Here is a 17,247-nt window from a genome sequence, read left to right as displayed (position 1 = left end):
CCAGCTTCCGGAAACCGGTGCCCACCGCCCCTGGCCATCACTCGCCTTCATTACCAACTAAAACAACTGCAAACAGAAACAACTGCAAACGGAGCAGCACCAGCATCCTTTGGGCGCCGTCAGCTCGTTGTCACTTGCGACTGTTTCGAGTTATTCGCCGGAGCTGCTCTGGTCATTTTTGGTCATGGGCGTAGTCTTAATTCAGCCAACAATAGCCATCGCTTTTGTGTTATTTCCATGGAGTAATAAACTTGACAACCTATTACTACCTCTCTTATTTTATATAATTATAAATTATAATATAGAAAAATCAACTTAGAATTAACATAACAAATATAGTAACTTACTTTTCGAAATACTCGTATGATAACATTTGATGATGTTTTATTGCACAGTTTTTACTAACAATAATGGGATCCTGAGTTTTTCCATTTTCTACGTCCATGCTTCTCTTTTTCTCGTTATGAATTTTGCCAATTTGTTGCTGCGACTGCTGCTGCCTTGCAATTTTCATCTGCAACCTCCCTTTCGCCAAGCCATTGTCTCAGTTATTTTCGCATTTAAAATGTCTTAGAGTTTTTTGGTGCGAAGCTTTTCTGTGATGTTTGTTTTAATGACTCGCCATTTTCGCCAATTTGTTGCGCTGTTTTGGTGCCTTTCATAATTGCATGAGCCATCGATGCCTCAAAATGTTGTCAAGTTCTAACATTTGCAATTGGGTAAATTTCTCATGCCTTTTAAAAAATGATTTCTCAGCCCTAAGTAAATATGCAGCCAGCCGGGCTTCTTTTTCAATTTGTAATATCCTGCGTTGCAAATTACGGTGGTCCAAGAACTAAAGTCTTGAAGCTGGAAGGATAAGGATGGAGTAAAGATGCGGAAGTTGATGCCACGGTCTCTTATAGTTTTCCAGGTAAATTTCTGCTCACATTTTCTACATTAGTCAGCATTAAAAATTTATTTGCTTTGAGTAGATTACACGCACCCGCAACAACAACGCTACGGGCGAATTTTCCGAGCGGTGGAAGGACGAACCAGAAGTAACGGCTTCTAAAGTTTCTTCCCTTTTTTAACCGCATACCATGGGATAGAGACGTAAGGAGTATCATGAGGTTTTTGGGGTGGATGGGTGGGTAGGTGGTTGGCAAAACAAATGAGCTGACTGCAAATTAAGTGCAGCTGCCAGTTTCACTTGGCCGCGGCAACTACTTTAAACAAACTTTAACTGCGCTTTAAGTTTTCATTCACAGGGCGTGGCGAAGATCATAAATCCATGCGATGCCCTCAACTTTTAAATAATGATGTCCGTTGTCACATTAACATAACTAGCACTATATACATACACCCCATCCAATTGTCTTGGCTTATCAAACTATCTGATCAATTAATTACAACCTTAAGAGCCAGTGTAAAATGCAAAGATGGCTGGCTTTTCGAGTGGTGGAGTGTTTATTGTGTGTTGGCTAAGAGAGTAACATTGTGAAACTACACTAAATTAACTAGAGCTTTTACAAACTTCGCGTGCGCTTCTTTTCAAAGTCTTCTTTCTTCTCTTCTGTGTGTATCGATATCATACCGCTTAATTATTTACAAGCTATCGGCTTATGCCTTAATTATTCCTGGACAACAACCTTCTCGTTAAACAAGTATGGCGGCACTAAGGAAAAACAAGTCATTAAAACAAAATTTCCTTATACATACATACATATCATATCTTATCTCATATATGTAATATTAATATATATATATAATAATATGTATATATATATTTATTTATTATATCAAAGTCAAGTTTAAGAGTATTTACAAATGTGTAATATTTAACCGACTGAACTTCAGCAACACTACTTCTACGGCAAACGACTGTCCGACTGCTGAAAAGCCGACCGACTTATTCGCTTTCCCACAACTCTTGACTTATGCGCGTTCTTTTCAACTTCTCTTTTGCTACTTTTTCTACTTGACTTCTTGGTGACGACTTCCCTATATCTTCACGATCTGCAACTTCTTCTTCGATCATTCCAGCCAACTGCTCTCCTGATCCTATCGATAGTTTCCTGCAGTGCTGCCACTTGTGCTATCACGCTGCCATCACTATCATTGTTTACATATATGTATACATATGCATGTACCATAAAGATTATTTAATGTTCTATTAACGCGATAATAACAAGTAAAAAGTAATAACCAATGCTCGAAATGTAAACACCCTGTATGTTGTGTGATCATTAGCAATAGTCTTCAAAGTAAAATAAGTCATAGTTATAGCTTTCGCAACTAAAATTATATTCCAAATCAAAATCAGTGAAATAAATTTAGACAAAAGTTATAATAACATTAGGTAGCCTAAGCCACCTCGAAAGTATAGGGTAAGGTATTATTGCCGTCACAATAAAATCGTCTCATAGCTAAAAAGCAGTATACCTTCAAATCGAGACCGTACCGGGCGTTTCTTAGCGAACATTACTTTTATATATATATATTAAAGTATATATATGTATATATATTAAAGTATATATATGTACTTTAATATATATGTACACATATATATGTAGAGATATATATAAAGTTTTCTGCCATAAAATGAAAACCCAAATAACAGACATAAATCATTTTGCTTTCTTTCGCATACTCGACATTCTGAAGAAAAACTGCGAAACACAGCATGGCGATGAAACTGAGGACATCATCAAATACGCTGATATCCTTAATTTCGCTACCGCAAGCTTTAAATTTTCACGAATCGTTAGGGACTGGGATAAATATTTCTACGCACGTTTGGCGATACATAAGTTGTATGTAGCTCCGCGCAGAAATATAACCATAAGCCTTGACGCGATGTATAAAACTCTAAATGCAGAAACAGAGGAAGGAAGAAAACATTTGGTGAACATCATAACTAGTGTCGTATCAAATCCCAGTCTTCGAAGACTTAAACTGAATAATCTTGATGACTTCTTTTACAAGGAGCACTCGAGTTTCGCTGATGAAATTTTAAAGATATTGCAATTCAAACGTAACAGCAAACCAATTGAGTTAATTCTTAATATACCAGGTAAATGGAATCCTTGTCTACACGCATATATTTTTCTATTACATAATTTTTACATTGCAGGTCGTGAAATACGTAACCTTCATGGCTTTCGAAATATCTCCAAGCTCATCCTAACGGCATCTATTGAAATTTCTGACCTTGAGAAATTTTGCCTTTATAACCCTAAATTGAGTACCTTGGAAGTGAATCAAAGTCACTTTTCCGACCATGGAAAGCTAGCTCAAATCGTTCCCCACTGCTCCAATTTAAAGAATTTCAAATTTATACTGGATGATAATGCAAGGGATAATGATTACGTCAGACTATCGCGTTTAAATAGGCTACAAAAATTGAATATTCTGCTGCCTGAAAAATATGAAAATGATATGGAAATCGACATTGAATCGCACGAAGAAGAAGATATGGGCATGTACTCCGAGGAAATTGGAGCAGTCTCAACTTATACGCGGTCCATTCCAATCTTTCAGCTCCTTAAAGCTTTACACGAAAAGGAAAAATCTACACTAAGGGAATTGTGTTTAGGTTTCGACATTGATGATGAAATGGTACAGATTATTTCGAAATTAAATGAACTACGAGGGTTGGAGTGCGGATTTTATGATCCTACGAGCGTTAGGCATTTTGTACAACACCCAAATCTTAAACGATTAAGAACACTCAATAAGGCTTCAATAGTTACCGATGATTATGCAGCTTTGCTAGGAAAACAATGCAGTGTCTCAAATTTAGACACAAAAATTATTTTTAATGCTAAGGGAAACCTAAGTATATTTACAGAGAAGGTGGACATTCTTCGTTTGGGTAACTGTGAATCGTTTTTAAAACTGAAAAACCTTAAAAAAATATATGTTCCTGACAAAATGATCAAATATGAGGAATCGACATTGAACCGGTTTTTGGCGCTCGGTGTGGAACTGTGGAACCTTAAGCCTGATTCTAATTATTCTGGCCAAGATTACAGTACTCTTTTAAACGATTCCGATGAAAATATATAAATTAAACACATACACACACGCAGACATTTTACTGACAAACCAGAAAGGACAAGTATTTACTTAACAAGTAAGTTTGCTTTTTGATTAAACTCAACAAGCTTTCCGCTGCTGGAAATAATTTGTACAACGTTCTTGCAAATAGGCTGCACTTCCTCACACTTCCATTCGCCCACCTGAATGACAGGTGTTTATTTTCAGGAAATGCAATTGAGCGGAATTTGATGACGCAGGTATTTTGTCAGCTGGGTTGCGGCTTAAGGTATAATTAAATAATGACACTTGGGCAAATCGAATGTTGCGCTGGGGGAGGGACGTCGGATTTTCGGGTAGTATACTTGAAATAAAATGAAATGAGCAAGTAGAAAATGAAAATACTAAAATATTTGTAGAATTTAGGGCAAGGTTTTGCAATTACTATTTTTAAGCCAGATACAAATTTAAAATGACGTTTAATAGAGAACAGCTGGCACTTGTTTCTGAGTGTGTGTGTGTAGCTGTACGTGTGTTGCGGTGTTGAAAGTGCATGGGACGTTCTCGAATGCAATGCAAATTGCGTATACGCAGTGTGTGATGCGACTGGCGATGTGCAAACTAAGCACCGAACAGCCTCTGTTTTATTTACGCACTGAAAACCCGTTGAAAACACACAAACACCGTAGAGGCATCGCTGTAAAGAGACAATGAATGTTTAATAATTTAGGTCGAGTGCATTAGTGGCCGATTCCTGTCATCCTATAGTCCTGTCGCACAGACACATGGACAAAAGTACAGACGTTGCCACACATTGCCATAATTTGTCAGATGTCGGGCAATTTTGTGAGACTGCTGCTAATTAAATATGCCAGCACATATATAGACATTGCGAGCAAATCTGCAAAGTAGTTGAGAGCCATGCAAATAGCCAATTCCAGACACAACTTGGCCAATCGGCTCGGTTCGAAAGCCAATCCAGACTCTGAGCCCAGGGCAATGCAAACAATGGTCCAGAAAACACAAAGAACTCTCCAATCAGCCAGTTCACTCCTAATCAATGAATGTCAACGGATTCTGAGGCAAAACCAGATGCTTGTGGCATTTTCATTTGCGATTAATTTAGGTCTGACATTAAATACACGTATGTATTTGTTCTATTTTCAGTCTTTTTAGCCACATTCATTGCTTTCTGAAAATTTTCTGCTGTTCTTGGCTAGCAAGTCAGGCCAACTGATATTTAAATTGGTAACCGAAACCCGTTCATATATTGCACTCCCATCTCCGGGCCGGATAATCTTTATTGTTTCACATTTCAGTGACACTAATTTGCAATTGCAATGGAATGAATTCTTACATTTCGAGTGCGGGCTTTCCATTCACACACTGCGATAAGAGTGACTGGCAAAAAAGTGCTGGAATATATTAATATATTGATGCAAAATGCACAGAAAGGTTGGTCAACATTTTAAGCCTTGGCCATGGCCAATAAAATGCATTCAAATGTATCTACTTTTACGACTCGCCCTCAAAAAGACCGTTGCGCATTTATTTTAATCAAGGCTGCGTAGGTCAATGCATTGTGTGATATTTATTTACGGCATACGTTGAAAGTTTTTTAAAATGCATTATACAAATGAGGAGCGCTAACTATGCATTTATTGCAAAAAAATATCTTCCCTCAAGCCAAGCATAAATATTTGTGCACTTAATTACAAAATGCATTCCGAGGAATTATTAACTCGTATTTATCGGTTCGCTGACTTTGGGCATCAATTCATCCGTTGAAGTCGACAAGTGAACTTTATTTGGGTTAATTATTTAAAATGGTGAAAGCGAAAATATGGTTAAAAATGTGGACCGATACTGGCGAGAGTTTGTCCCATTTTTTTTTCCTTTTTAATGCAAGCTTACAAGGTATGCATTTAAAGCATTTAATAAAGTAACTTTTTGCTGAACAAAAATAAATGAATCTGTTGATGTTTTGCATTTTTTATTATATATTATTATATATTATATATTCTGTTCCCTGGCGGCGCTTCATTTATTACGAAGAACCCTTCTGGCCAGATTCAATTAAACAGTTCGCTCCGGGTCGAATTGGCCCATCCGATACCCGCCCTGCCAATTATGTACCTTTCTGCGCAACCAATTAGCTAGGGGGCTTGAGGTGTCCATCAAATACACCTAAAACTGGGAAACAGCTTCTGAAACTACAAACCGCCACTTTGAGCGAATGGAGGTCCTTTAGCCGTAAACCAATTATTCGGGGTCCCAAAAGGCTGCCTCGTGTCACCGTTGTCAATTAATTGGATTATTTATGTGTATTTTGATGGCAAGAAAATGCAATCACTTTGCACGCGTGTCAAAATCTCAGGTCCCCGGGAAATTCGCCGAAGCAAATCATTTATTTCTATGTATATTGCCTGCCACATTAATTTCAGACCTTGATTTGTCACAACGGTCCTCGCAATGTTAATGGTTTGAAAACACGCCTAAATTTAATTTTTTTCCATCTTCAAATAGGTCAGTTAATTGTGAAACAGAAGTTAAATGCAAGGCCATTGAGTTAATGAGACACAAGCATTCATTTTTTTTAATGGTTAGCAATATGGTTAAAAAACGTTCTACATAAATAGATTGAATATAATAGTTATAGTATCCGCAAAAAAATTAACATTAAAAATGGCAAAGTAAGGTAAAGCCGCTAAAGAGTTTATTAAAATTAATTTATTTTTTAGAGAGTTTCATTAAATCATTCAAATGAGATAAATAAAAGTCATTGAAATGAATTCAGATTTAGTTGTGAAAAGGGAGAGCAAGCTTTTTGTAACAAGAAAACTTTTGGTATAACTCAGACCGATTTCAAGCTCATTTTGTAAGCCATCCGCATCCAAAGCCAGTAGATGAAAGTCACTCATTAATTGTAGAGCTCTGTTTCTGGTTATTGCTGCGAAATGTCCTTTGGCAAGTGCACTTCCTTAGAAAATATCTCAGATGTCTGCTACCAGCAAACTACGAGCCCTTCAACAATGACATTAAGAACTACCATCATGTTGAGGAGGCCCCAGGATGTCAAGGGGCAGACAGGTTGTGGATGGGCGTTTAGCTTGACAAAAACCCCTGGTTACAACCGGATGCGACACTGATGGCTTTGTGTTCGATAAATGTCAACAAGCTGAGCCAGTTTTAATTGAAACACTTCACCAAGTTCTGCATCTTGTCATCGAATATTCGCACGGCATTTTAAAAGTTTCGAAATATCCAATTACGAAATAGTCTGATAGAGCAGTGCACCATGTCAGACTAGTTCAAGTGTCAACAAGCCAAGGGATTTTGCCAAAAACTTTGAGACTTCTGCCCAAAGGCGTTTGGAAGTTAAGGCTGTAAACAGTGAAAAGGTCACACGGTTTTGTTTGGACCTTTGTCAAACAATGCAATTACACTCTTAAGTTCTCAAACGGCAGGAACAAGGCAATCAATTTTCTACACTTGTAGAACAATTTAATTATGTTAAACGCATTTGCCTTGCAGCTTGCTTTAAAGAGAATATGCTTTTATTTATTAAAGTTGTATTTCACTCACAAATCTGAATCCATAAAAACACACTGACAGAATGGAGTTAAATTCAACGATATTGTTTCAAAAGAATAACATGATGCGCTGGAGTCTGGCTTAAATTGAACACTTTTACCGGGAACCAGTCAGTGAAATCTGAAATAGAAACAATAATTTCCGTGGCCACCCGCATTTTCACCGCCATAACACAATGGCCGCTTCCGGTCCGCCATCCTGCTCTTCTTCTCGCATCCCACTTCCGCCACACTTGACGTACTTTCTTCTCCGACAGTTGCCTTTTTTTTCCTGTCTGCCCCTGTCTGTCCTGCGTCCTGCTTACTGTCACTGCAAAATGAGAGGAAAGTCTGCGGCATCGGGGCTTGCACAACAGGTGCCATCATTTCGTTTATTCTGCCCATTCTAAAGAGCTTTTTCTAATTATAAATTCTTTTTAGATTTAAGTGAAAAATTATGCCAAATTGTTTCTGACACATTTCATTAACAGTTCGGAGTTTCGCATAATTGGGAATGCCACTCCTCCCCCAAAAATGCTTTTACTTTTAACTTTTTTCGGCTTCAAGCCCCGCAGGCGTTTTCATTCAAATGGGAGGGAATATTTAAATAAAAAATTTTCCCCTACGATTTTTGTTTTCGACGGATAAAGCACATTTTAATTTAAGCATAAAGTAGGTCGATAAGCTAAGTAAGGCCCACCTCTACGATATCTTGCAATAAAAAATAAATGCTTCGGATCAGGTTGTAGAACTTTTAAAAAGCATTATTATGACTGTTGTTTTTATAGTAATTGTCATTAAATGAACTAACCAGATCATCTGCAAATATGCTTAGCGATTTAACATTTATTGAAATAAGGCTTAGCAGTGTTAACTCCCAAGGTTCAATATCACCAAAAATAGTATAACTAGCGTATTTCTGATAATGTGACTGCTCGACTAGGGAAATCGCTAAATCAGATACGACCTCGTTTTTATTTCATTAATCAATGCAACTTACATTGTAATGCGCAGTGTTGAAAGACGAGAAATAAAGCGTGCTGAAAGATGGTTACAACTGGTTTTCGAATTTAAATGTTTAATATCTACACTTAACAGGCATTTTAAAATTCTATAAATATTAAAAAATATCAACAGGCCAGGACACACACGAGCTCTCACCTGGCAGCATTAACTTTTATTGGCTCGGCACTACTACTGACCTACTTTATATAACACCGAGGAGGCTCAGCACACACACACGCACACATACACTCGCACACCTGCTGACGGGGCACACGCATAGGAAACACATATACAAATACAGGGAAGAATGAGCGGAAAAGCCCGGCTCAGCGGGCGTACTTTGATCTATGGCCTGACTACCAGGCATTTTCCTTTTCCCTCAACTTTTCCGTCAAAGACCCCGCCATCCGCAGCTGTTAAACTTTTCGCCGAGGAGCAAGTAATTTCTTTGCGTTGCTCGTTAATTAAATTAACACAGCACGCGGTCGCAGCACTGAACAGAATAGAGGTGAGCCAAGCCCATCGGCGATTCAATATCATGTCCTTGTTGTAAAACATCACAAGGCAAGGATTTCCCCTCAACTTCTTTAGAGTTACAGAGTCAAACGAATTTTGTGAAACAAAATCCCCTTCAGCGATTTATTTCAGTTAAAGAAAAGCTTTGTATACTCTATGGAAATACAATTTATATCTACGATAATATGATATTTTAGTTCTATGATATATATAAATCATCATATGAGTTGACATCGAGGAAACATCCATCTATCCGTTTTACACATTTCAACAAATGGATTATATTTTTTTTTTAATCTTTAATGCCACAGATATGAATCGAAATTCACATCAAGGTCGACCCAAGTCGCCATTATTTAGCTTACTTAACCCGAAGCACGATTAAAAGCTAAACGACAGCCCACAAGTCGTATTGTAAATCAAACTTTATGGACCAGGACAAATATTATATTTCGCATAATTCCATCGATGAATACATGTACATAGCAGAGCTAACCACCCGCAAGAGCGGGCGTGAGAAAACAATTTTAAATAATTCAAAGCCGCAGACGAGAAGGCTCCATATGCCCAGGGGCATCAGAGTACGTACAGCAATGGAAGTGGAGTATCCTGTGGATACATGTGTATGGGATGGCATTGGATAATAGTGTCTTGCAGTCAAAGTGCGTGTATGCAAGGAATTATCAAGTGTTGTCAACACAGCACACACATACACGTCGACTTCGGTCCTTTAAGGACCTCCGGCCATAGAGCTTATGTAAAGTGAAAGTGTGCGTGGGCGTGTCATAAGTGTGGAACAGACCCACAGTCACCCAGAACCCCACACTTTCACTCCGCCAATCCTCCGGCCATCCAGTCAAACACTCTTGTTTGTGCGATTGTCTGTGCGACAATAAACGAACTTACACATGCGAGAAATGCGTCGGGCAAAGAAAACAACCGGAAAGGCATACATAAATAAGTTTCCGGATTAAGCCCACACCTCCCACGTCGCCATTTCCTTGGTCGGACATCCACGCCAGTTGGTGCAATAAAACCGAAATGGAACCGGGCCCAGGCACTACGAATGAGCCAATCTGAGCTCATATTTGGAAGATTTCCATCGCGCACATGAAAGACAGATGTGCGTTCATACGGATTATAAGCGAATGACCATCATACCATCTGTACAACATCCAGTTAAAGAAGTCAGCTAGATTAGTTTTTCTGATTTATAAAACATATGTACGTATGTTATTTTACAAGTATACTAGCTATACTTTCATTAATTTTAACAATTTATCGGATATTAAATGAGTTATGCAATTTTTATGGTACATCTGGTGGTGTTACGCATATTTGGACATAAAGCATTTTGTGACATGGCGGTTAACGCATTTTCTTTTTAGATCATTTATTGCTTCGCCAAAAAGATATTTCATTTTTATTCGGCCCAGCACTTGGTTCACATTCGCATTCAATATTCAGGAGTCTAAACAAATTACTTGAACCCTTTTCATGGCTCCTTGGATGGCCCAAAAGGCTTGAAGTCATTTGTCAAAAAGCGCAAAAGCGGCCTTCAAGAAAACAGAGGCAGCCCAGTGTCACTTTCACACTTCCTTACTTATGCAAATGTTCTCATCTCATTTGCGCAGCAAAGACAACACAAACGGCTAAAAGAAGGATAAAACATATACAATATTAGAGGTCCTGCCCTGCGGCAGGGACTACAAACACATCGCCTGTCATCTTTTCGCACATTAGTCCTACTTCATTTCTTGGCCCTGCGTCTGATTAAATTACATACAATTTTGGACAAGGAGGCTAGCGATGACAAGCCAGTGATGCGCAAACTTACATCAATCCTTGGGGGTAACTAAAAATCAAGAACATGTTATGCTAACGAGCGCCTGAAAAACACGACTGATAAGCCTTCAGAGGTGGTAAGTAGTAAATATATTGAAAATACCATCTCAGATCCGTGGCTTAAAGGTAATGCTCTTCCTTTAACCAGCTGAATTTAATGCTACCAATTTGCGATAACTTTCCCGAAAGTAACCAATGAAAATATAGAAGACAAAGAAAAAGACTTCGAACTGACTATCAGCGATGTTCCACGAACCAATAGCCCAAACATTTCCCCTAATTGTATCAGTCTGCGAATTTATGGCCCCAACTATTAAATGTTCCAGCCGGAGCTCCTCCACTGCTGGTATTTTATGACCAAAGCTCGGTAAAACAAAATGGGAGAGGGCAGGAGGATGCATGGCCACGCCGGTTACTAAAGGTGAGGGTTCAGCCAGGGCAGCATGTTATAAGAAATTCAATTATAAGAATTTTATAATGGTTTTTGCGTGGCCACTGCACTGCACTCTACTTTTTTTCAAAATCCTTCTTATCAGAGGTGACACATTTGAGATATGAGATATCTTAGTAAATTCAAAATAATCGACTATCAAGAACAGCCAAGTTCGTGATTGATTTTGATATTCGGCTTTAGCGATTTTACAGTTGTTTCCCAGAGAAACTTATCAATATTCGCTCAACAAAAAAAAATTTATATGTGTGTGTGTTATATTTCTGATAAGCTATGACAAGTTTTCGAATTCGATTGATTTCGGACCAAAATCTGGTCCTCGTGGACGCCCCACATCACGAGTCGGAGGTTTTTGTACCCCAGATATACAACAATGACATTGTGCTGTGGAACATCGTACGAGATCGTCGGTCGAATCCAAAAGTCGAATTTTGTGAAGAGCCTGTCCAGGGTCAAGACAATGGTCAGCTCTGCCAGCGCCCACAGATCCAGACTCGGATAACGACGGCGACGGCAGGTCTGGCCCCCTGGGCGGTGTCCATCGAAGGCAGTCCATTTAGAAGAATTGCGGAGGAAGGTTCCCGGTGTCCACTGTTTTCACTCAAGCTCATCTCAAATGGCAGCGTAGTGCTCGTGGAATGCAATGTCCACGAATCGGAGATCTTTCTACCGCAGATTTGCGGTCAGTACATAGCCATGAAACGCATCACCGGCCGCGAACTTTTACTGCCATCCAAACCGAAGATCTCTGCTGTCCAACCAGCTAAGTCCAATTGTTTACGCATTCAACCGACTCGCTTCTGTTCAAAAACGACCAACTTGGATATTCAGGCAAAAAAACGAAGAAGCGCAAAAGTCAAGAGCAAACCAATCACTCTGGAGCTGGGGATCAACGAACGTTGAAGTCCGCGAAACGATAGCCCCTTGTCAAATTCATATTATGTGTATGTCAGCCGAAAATAAATTGTAAAATTTCCTGTTCCAGACCATACGATCGTGATGGAATCCAAATAAAGAATAATATACAAAGTAATGATTATAGAATAGAATTTAGCTAGATAATTTCAGCTTTTCCTAGCTAACTGATCTATCCGCCTGATGGCGCCACTCAAAACAAAGCTTCATACTTTGAATCAGCTGATGAAGCTTTTTTTTGCGAAACAATCCATTCCATTGGCATAGGTCAGTAGGTGTATACCCGGTAAAACTGGTTGTCTGACCAATTGCTGACTAGAACGTATCTAATCTGAGGGAAAATAACAATATTACTCATAACACAAAGTTTCGACGCCTCTTGGGCTTGCGATTGATTGGAATGGATATTGGTATTCAGTGTTTTTTCAATTGTTTCCGTAATGGGTCTCGCAAATATAGAAGAGCTCTACAACGACTGTCTATACCATATATTTGACTTTTTGACCACTGAAGATCGCATTATTTTCGCACAAGTATGCCATAGATTTCGTCAGCTTTTTATAAATCAGTGTGCTGCTAAATACCGCATGTATACCCTCGATAAAGACAGTTCACGACTTGAGCTGATACAATTTTGTATTTGTCGCGAGGCAGTAGAGTGCTTGACCATTGACCTGGATCACTTCGATACGGCTAGATGTTACAGAAGCTATGGATGTGAAACTCCAGAAAACTGTTTTCAAATTCTCTGCCAGACTTTGGCCGGTATGCTAAGGCTAGAGCATTTGGTAGTCAAGCAGGAATCGATGCTAGTTACACCGATTCAAAAGCCATTCGATCAGATATTGACCGCCGTCAGACATTTGCCGAAGCTCAGCCGATTGGAAATTCGTGCTAGAGACGGTAAGAAAATATATTCCTTTCAATTCAGAACATTTTCTAAAACACATATTTGCTAACATCTAATTTTCGAATTATATAGACAGCAGCTTCGAACGTGTTAGCCAACTTTGCCATCTCGAAGAACTGCAGATCCTCGTCCCAAAAATTTCACTCGCAACTCTGGTGAAATGTTGCCGGTCCAGTGGCAATCTTCGCAGTCTTCATCTGGGCTATGCCTGCATACAGAAGAATTTGAGTTACATAGTGCCGCATTGCAAGAACTTGGAGGTGCTCAAGTTTGGCATGCCCGCGAATTCTTCAGAATACTTGCAGCTGGCTAGGCTACCGAAGCTGCGGCAACTATCCTACTTTGGGATTCGCAGAAGCGGCTCCTTTGAACCACTTCTTTCAGCTCTAGCTGCCAAATCTCAGTTGACACATCTGTCCATCGACGGAGGGAGTCTTACTATGCAGGAGACCTGCCAGTTGGTCCGTATCCAGAGCTTAAGGCATTTCAAGGGCTTCTACTCAACGACTGACTGTGTGGAGATGCTGGGTTGTCTTGCCAATCTGGAGGAGCTCCGCCTCTCGATATTCTGCCCAACTGATATTTCCAATAATCTTCTGCCAATCATTGCAAAATGCAAAGATCTAAAGCTTCTGCAAATTGCAGGAGGAAATGTCAATACAAAGTCCCTAAATGATGCTATTAGCCTTAGAAAATCTGAACCAGTTGTCTTAGTCTTAAAATAGATCAATAGATACATTTTCAATAGACTTTAAGAAAAACATACTACGTTGCACATTATATAGTGTGCAACTAACTAATCTTACAGCATGAACTTTTTGAATTTCAGATTAAAAAGTGCACTCCAAGTGCGATAAAATTACTATTATTATGAGTTGTAATCTGGCGTTATTCAAGATAATACATATATGAGCCTAATTTTCTCAAGATCTAGAACACTTTGCCGCTCAAAGAACTTTGAAAGTATGTCGCAAATTTCGCATACTCAAGTGCCAAAGCAAGAATATGATATGAGTATCTCAAAAATAGTTGAGCAAGTTGTTCGCCCTTCTGGGAGAACGATGAAAAATGCACTTTGTAATTCTCGTAGCTCGTCAGTGTGGCACATGCAACGTCGCCCATTCGTCGCCCGGCACTTATAAATGTCACATTAGAGTCTCATTCTCGTGGAGTGTGGCGGGGGGGAGGCGAGCGGAGATGGGGACTGCAGCTCGTTATACTTTTGCCCCCCCTTAGGCGGGAATGGGCGTGGTTCTGCCTGAATTTGTTCTTCCAGTTGCCGTAATAAGAGTTTATATTCCAGTCACATACACCTTTTTCGTGAGTTTTCGTGTTCGGAATATTGGCAACACTTGACCCAAAGAACTGTTGGCTAATGTGGATTATTTTAAAGTCCAACGTGACCCGCTGACTTTTTTTCAATTAATTAGAATCTGTCGGAAATTGGAGAGATTATTTAAATAATTTTTATTTATTTTAATACGATTATGACACGTTCTCAGTTTCGCTTAAATGAATTATTTTTCTTTGTGTAACATTTCAGTTGATTGCCTAAAGATTTTGAATGCAAAACTACGATCGCGTTAAATTCTTATTATTACAAAAGGTCTTAAGCTCAGAAATTTTGTATCCTACCAAGAACTTGAAACTTCTCAATGAAGCAAGTTATCTTAGTGGGAACTTTGATTTCTATATTTAAATCAAAAATCCATACATTGTACATCTCAAACTGCTGGCCTTTAAATATTCATTTCGAATTCGCGCGAATATATCAACTGTTGCTTTCACCCTTTTCAGTAAAATATCCATATCCCTGCCATCAGTTAAACCCTTTTTGTTTGCTGTCTCCTGACAGAGCATTTAACGAGAGCGGGCCATAAATCTTTTCTGGCCAGCAGTCGCCACCTATAGACTGTGCCAAATAGATTGAAATACATTTTCGCTTTTATGTTTCTGGGTTTTCAGGATTCAGGACTGAGGACTCGGGATTTTTTATTTCACAAGGACTTCATTGAGAATTAAAGTGTGCTCCAGTGGGGATTTGGCGCTATCAGAAGTCCTTGTCTGGCCGGCAATTTGTCAGCCAGGCGATAATCTGGCGGAGTGAGGAAGTGAATGCTGAAATCCCAGACATTGTAGGCCCTATATATACAATGCGTGCTCCTTGAAGTGCTCTAATGACCGACATTGTAGGGTGTTTGTTGGGCCCAACAACCGGAGGTTTAACTTCCTATATCCGTGCCTCAGGATTGCGCCGACAAACGTATCCATTCCAATTCTCCTTTGTGAGCCCTTCAATTCAATTGATTTCCAGTAACGAAAGCGATAAAATTGGAGGGCACAGCATCGTTCCCACACACCCCATATGGATTTATATATAGTGTTTGCTTATATATGTATGTGGCTTGGCCTACAGTATAGACCCATTGTTGCGTGGAGATTTATCATTGATTGAGCCATGAAATTTACACTTCAAGTGTCTCGGGCAAATGCTATTCCTATTTTGTCACTGCGGAAACGCAGAAACCCAAAGTGCCCCCTACCACCAATCAAAATGTGCCCAGTTCATTGAACTGCAAAGTGTAAATCATTTGGGGCTGGCTTTAAAATGCCTTTCGGTGCCCAACGAATTATCAATGGAATGGCATTTTATTGGCACAAATTTTTGGGTTAATCCGATTGCCAGCAACAAACAAATCAATTACATATATTTGATTAATTTTCCGTTATTAACTGGGTTGTGCAAACAGGTTTAATAATTCGTGAAATTTAATCGGTTATAATGTACACTCGAAGAATTGAGCTGACATTTTCACTCAAGTCACTTTATTTTATCATTTTACAAAAGAACTTTTGAGATTGTAAATAACTACAAAATAAAACTTTATATACAAAATACTCATTTGAGTGCTCATGCTTGAAAGTCTAAAAGTCTAATTCCAGATTTACTTGAGGTTTACATTGATGCCATCACAAAATTTAATATATACCCTTTTGTGAAGTTGAGGAGCTTCGTCATTTCTGTGATTCAAATGCAGATTACCTAGAGCCCTCAAGCCTTAAAGTTATCCACTGGCAAGAGCACCGCAATGAAACTGAATGATAACAATTTGGTTTGCATGGCAAAGTCGTTTCGAAGCCAAAAGCGGTTGTTACCTCTTCGTTGCTCGTTTCGACGTCTTGCAGCACGCTTGCTCGCTTTTGGTGGTAATCTTTTTACCGCATTTTTGTGGCCCACATGGCTGACGATGGTAGACGTTAGACTGCATCCCGCAACCGCACACCAACATGCCAATTGTGGCCAAGACGGAGGGCCTTTTGGGCGGGCCAGAAAGATGATAAAAAGCGCAGCAGCGAATGCTCCTCGAACACGAAAGCTGAACTGGGTGTTAACCCATTTGGCTAGCAGTTATTGTTCTGCGGCATGTACATACATATTTTAACAGCCAGAATATAACGCCGAGTTTAGAAGCTTTTCTTCGTGCCACTTGATTGCCCGCAATCATTTCACCTGAACATTGCTCTTTTGGCCATTTCCAAAGCACATTTTAAAGAGAATATGCATAAATATATAGTATTTACAAAGAGTAAAATATAGTGTTTCGCTTTTATTCCATTGCCCTTGCGTAATTAGAACCACAATTTTTGAGCAAAAGCATCTACTTTCATGGGACTTCACACTTCCGAGGACAATGGCAAAACCCTTTGAACTCACCTGGCGACGACAGGAAAATAAGGACGAAATTGTTGTTGCTTTTTACGGTTAGGGTTATGATATGTTCTTAGATGGAGGTATGTATGTGTACATAAATATTCGCACATATTCAAATTGAGGCTGTGAGCTTGGCTGGGGAGTCATCCCCCTCTCACCCCTCTTTGTGTGTGGGCTGGCATTTAATGGTTTTATGCCTTTATGGCAGAAACCAATTTATTTGCCCATCCCCTTCCGGTTCCTGCTCCACTTCCTGATCCTCTGGCGTCTTTCGGTCGAGTGGACCAACCTTTAAAGTCAA

General features: G+C 39.3%; 3 protein-coding genes across 3 annotated transcripts; all 3 read left to right on the top strand.

The window, feature by feature from the left end:
- The first annotated feature begins 2,524 nt into the window (after nucleotides 1-2,524).
- Nucleotides 2,525-4,062, top strand: LOC116801069. The gene is made up of 2 exons (XM_032718552.1): nucleotides 2,525-3,055; nucleotides 3,116-4,062. Exons 1-2 carry the CDS (start codon nucleotides 2,536-2,538, stop codon nucleotides 4,048-4,050), a joined length of 1,455 nt encoding a protein of 484 aa, XP_032574443.1. The 5' UTR covers nucleotides 2,525-2,535; the 3' UTR covers nucleotides 4,051-4,062.
- A 6,987-nt stretch (nucleotides 4,063-11,049) lies between these two features.
- On the top strand, nucleotides 11,050-12,442 carry LOC6605509. The gene has a single exon (XM_002030306.2). It carries the CDS (start codon nucleotides 11,683-11,685, stop codon nucleotides 12,310-12,312), a length of 630 nt encoding a protein of 209 aa, XP_002030342.1. The 5' UTR covers nucleotides 11,050-11,682; the 3' UTR covers nucleotides 12,313-12,442.
- A 158-nt stretch (nucleotides 12,443-12,600) lies between these two features.
- On the top strand, nucleotides 12,601-14,099 carry LOC6605508. Its single transcript, XM_032718553.1, has 2 exons — nucleotides 12,601-13,227; nucleotides 13,307-14,099. The coding sequence occupies exons 1-2, from the start codon at nucleotides 12,765-12,767 to the stop codon at nucleotides 13,957-13,959; spliced, it is 1,116 nt and encodes a 371-aa protein (XP_032574444.1). The 5' UTR covers nucleotides 12,601-12,764; the 3' UTR covers nucleotides 13,960-14,099.
- Nucleotides 14,100-17,247: the final 3,148 nt, after the last annotated feature.

The sequence above is a fragment of the Drosophila sechellia genome, chromosome 3L, assembly GCF_004382195.2.
Source record: "Drosophila sechellia strain sech25 chromosome 3L, ASM438219v1, whole genome shotgun sequence".
NCBI classification, from domain to species: domain Eukaryota; kingdom Metazoa; phylum Arthropoda; class Insecta; order Diptera; family Drosophilidae; genus Drosophila; species Drosophila sechellia.
This window is presented reverse-complemented; position numbering and strand designations above follow the sequence as displayed.

Bases quoted from the DNA above. Each gene is read 5' to 3' on its own strand.
- LOC116801069 (XM_032718552.1), top strand. From the start codon at position 2,536: ATGTACACATATATATGTAGAGATATATATAAAGTTTTCTGCCATAAA. The intron at 3,056-3,115 runs GTAAATGGAATC...TTTACATTGCAG, and splicing joins GTTAATTCTTAATATACCAG to GTCGTGAAATACGTAACCTT.
- LOC6605508 (XM_032718553.1), top strand. From the start codon at position 12,765: ATGGGTCTCGCAAATATAGAAGAGCTCTACAACGACTGTCTATACCAT. The intron at 13,228-13,306 runs GTAAGAAAATAT...CGAATTATATAG, and splicing joins GGAAATTCGTGCTAGAGACG to ACAGCAGCTTCGAACGTGTT.
- LOC6605509 (XM_002030306.2), top strand. From the start codon at position 11,683: ATGACAAGTTTTCGAATTCGATTGATTTCGGACCAAAATCTGGTCCTC.